This window comes from Rhinopithecus bieti, unplaced genomic scaffold (assembly GCF_001698545.2).
Source record: "Rhinopithecus bieti isolate Rb0 unplaced genomic scaffold, ASM169854v2 scaffold_57691, whole genome shotgun sequence".
In the NCBI taxonomy this organism is placed as follows: Eukaryota; Metazoa; Chordata; class Mammalia; order Primates; family Cercopithecidae; genus Rhinopithecus; species Rhinopithecus bieti.
This window is the reverse complement of record NW_016824383.1, coordinates 2,326,070-2,329,520: the sequence shown is the minus strand read 5'-3', so window position 1 is coordinate 2,329,520 and position 3,451 is coordinate 2,326,070. Positions and strand designations below refer to the sequence as shown.

General features: G+C 45.0%; 1 protein-coding gene across 1 annotated transcript in view; it reads left to right on the top strand.

Annotated features, from left to right (window-relative positions):
• ACTN2 (actinin alpha 2) overlaps nucleotides 1–2,825 on the top strand; it is a 73,392-nt gene extending 70,567 nt beyond the window's left edge. Inside the window, exon 19 of the mRNA XM_017862276.1 lies at nucleotides 2,709–2,825. Coding sequence (XP_017717765.1) covers nucleotides 2,709–2,810 — 102 coding nt within the window. The 3' untranslated portion in view covers nucleotides 2,811–2,825. The remainder of the gene's footprint in view (nucleotides 1–2,708) is intronic.
• Nucleotides 2,826–3,451: the final 626 nt, after the last annotated feature.

Sequence of the window (3,451 nt, the reverse complement as noted above, 5' to 3'; positions counted from 1 at the left end):
TTTTTTTTTAAATGAGATGGAGTCTCGCTCTGTCACCAGGCTGGAGTGCAGTGGCACGATCTTGGCTCACTGCAACCTCCTCCCCTGGGTTCAAGCGATTCTCCTGCCTCAGCTTCCCGACTAGCTGGGACTACAGGCACCCGCCACCACGCCAGCTAATTTTTGTATTTTTTTTAGTTAGGACAGAGTTTCACCATGTTAGGCAGGATGGTCTCGATCTCCTGACCTCATGATCCACCCACCTCGGCCTCCCAAAGTGCTAAGATTACAGGCGTGAGCCACCGCACTTGGCCTTTTTTGTTTTTTTTTTTGTTTTTTTTTTGAGACAGAGTTGTGCTTTTGGTGCCCAGGATGCAGTGCAATGGTGCGATCTCAGCTCACTGCAGCCTCCACCTCCTGGGTTCAAGCGATTCTCCTGCCTCAGTCTCCCAAGTAGGCATGCACCACCATGCCAAGCTAATTTTTTGTATTTTTAGTAGAAACAGGGTTTTACCATGTTGGCAAGGTTGGTCTCGAACTCCTGACCTCAGGTGATCCACCTGCCTCAGCCTCCCAAAGTGCTGGGATTACAGGCGAGAGCCACTGCGCCTAGCTACGTTCCAATTCTTAAAGATCACTAAAAGGGATGTACCATTACTTTGTATGGAGCCCTGTTATGATTTGCAAATGTCCTTCACTGGTTCCTAAAATGCCTCTGGGCTAGACAGACCAGTCAGATTTGGGCCTGTTAGAGGGTTCAGACCACAGAGCTAGGCATTAGTGAAAAATTATACACAGAGATGGATATTGACGTTCTTATAGTTTCCGCACACCTTCATTGTGCAGAAACGTGCTTTGATTTGACCTAACTGCATTCAGTAAAGCCCAAGTCATTTTTCTTCCAAGGAGGGAAATGATGGCTCTTCATCCCGGCACACAACCATCTCTTATTGACAGACACTCTTATTCACTGGGGCTGCGTTAGAGGAAGAAAGCACATTGATTTGAATCCAAGGTGATCACAGTCTTTTGCAACAAAAGTCCAAGGAGTACAGTGCAGAACTTGCCATGTTTAGAAGTTTGTTCAAATTGAACATGATTCTTTGTCTTGTGGGGAAAATAGTTCGCTTACTGTGTAGTGGGAAGGGGTGTCATGTCAGGGATACGGATCCACTTGGCTTCGTCTTTTCATTAAACGGTAAAGATAGGCATGGCAGGGGGCACAAAGGCTGTGAATGGAGGGATTCTTCGTGGACATCAGAGAATTAGAGAAGGTTTTACAGCATAGGTGTAACATGACCAGAGCTGTGCTGCAAAAAAAAAAAAAAATGTGCCAGACAGCACATTTAAGATGAAGGATAGACAGAAGGGAAGGAGAAAAGATGAGAAAGTTAGTAGAGGATCAGACCCAAGTCTGTTTGGAAAATGAGAGAGAAGGAACATGAACTTCGGGGCTGAGGGATAGGAGCGGTGGGAATGAAGAAAAGAAAAGAGGTCGATCTGAGATTGAGACAAATCTGACAGAGGTGAACAACAGGATTTGGGGGCTAAGGGAGAGGGTGAGATGGAAAGTTCAAACCGTGAAGACATGGGAGAAGTGGGACTCAGCTATTGCAAAAGCAGGAGGAGTCCAGGTCTAGAGTTTCGGGCTGAAGCCTCCAGGAGTCACCGTATAATGGCCCTGTCCAGCAAGAGTCTGGAGAGTAAGAAGAGAGAAGGCCCAGATCTTAGGGAACTACTACATTTATGGGAGGCAGAAGAGCCAGAGGAGGAGCATTAGAGAAAGTGGAGGAGACTGGGTCAAGGTGGGAAGCATCAGTTAAGAGAATGCTGCTGAGGAATCCGGCAGTGACTGAGGGCAGAGTACATGGGTGTGAGGACAGACATATAAAGTCTCTTATTCATAGAAAAAAAGAACTTCTGACATTAGCTTTTGGGACTGGCTGTTTCACGGGCAAGCGCACACAACAGAAAATAGCCTTCTATTTAATAATTCATAAGGCCAATAACCAGTGTTTTCTTCTCTTTAAGTGTGTACTGATGCTGAAACATTAGCCATCCCTTCAAAACCCTCAATGAATCTTCAGCACAGCTGTGCGCTTCATGTCACATGCAGGGCTTTGCATTGACACCCCTGTTTCTATAGAGTTGGGTTGCAGTTTGTCCTGACCTGGCCTTTCTCAGCTGGGAAAACTTGTCCCTGTGGACCCCTTCTTGCACACTGCTGTGTAGACTCTCATTGGATTTTTGGGAGCAGCTGAGCTTGCCACACATAGGGGCCACTGCATCCTGGCCCAAGGGCCTAAGAGTAGTTGCTTTCTAGGTGTCAGAGCTCTAGGAATGTGCTCATCTCTGCAGGAATTTTACAAATGATGATAACCTGGGATCATTGAGAGCATCGTCATTTCTTAGAACATTTACCATACGTTTTGTCATCAGTAGGTGGCAGTAGTGAGCTCCCAACTGGTTCCTTTTGGTATTTTCTTGAGTGTGTGGTCTCCGTTCATTTTTGTCTGGTCTATAGCCTCCTCTCCCCTCTTTTTGATTTTTAAGAAACTAGTTTGTAACATCCTTGTGCTGGCTCCATCCTTCTTGCAAGTCAGTGGTGACATTTACGACCTTAGCAGAGCTCAAAGCGCTTCTCTTACCAGATCTTTGTTCAGTTGGTCAAGTAGAGTTGCCCGTCTTGCTCTGTGCTCACCTGCTCTGTCCTTTGTTTTTGCCAACAGAGGAAGAATGGCCTGATGGATCATGAGGATTTCAGAGCCTGCCTGATTTCCATGGGTTATGACCTGGTAAGACAGAAGTTGAAATTGTGTACTAAGATTTGATATTTTATTGAGTTTGGATTTCTATTATAGAAGATGACAAGCTCAAACCAAGGTAGTGCATTTGGGATTGGTTCATTTTCATTATATAGGATAAGATTTTTTGAAGGTCTCACTGTTGCTGTATAAAAATAAAGTCACGGGGCCTGGCACAGTGGCTCATGCTTGTAATCCCAGCACTTTGGGAGGCCGAGGCGGGTGGATCACCTGAGGTCAGGGATTTGAGACCAGCCTGACCAACATGGTGAAACCTCATCTCTACTAAAAATACAAAAATTAGCCAGCCGTGGTGTTGGGTGCCTGTAGTGCCAGCTACTCAAGAGGTTGAGGCAGGAGAATGGCTTGAACCTGGGAGGCGGAGGTTGCAGTGAGCTGAGATTGCACCACTGCACTCCGGCCTGGGCGACAAGAGTGAAACTCTGTCAAAAAAAAAAAAAAAGTCACAGAACCAAAGCATTTATTTTTATTCAATAATTGGTCAGATGATTTATTCTAGTGAAGGAGATGAGAACATAGCCTTTTTGATTTTTTTAAACAGCTTTACTGAGATATAACTCACATACTGCGTTTACCCATTTAAAGTGTACACTTCAGTGGCTTTTAGTAGCATCCTGATGATTTTTTTTTTTTTTTTTTTTTTTTTT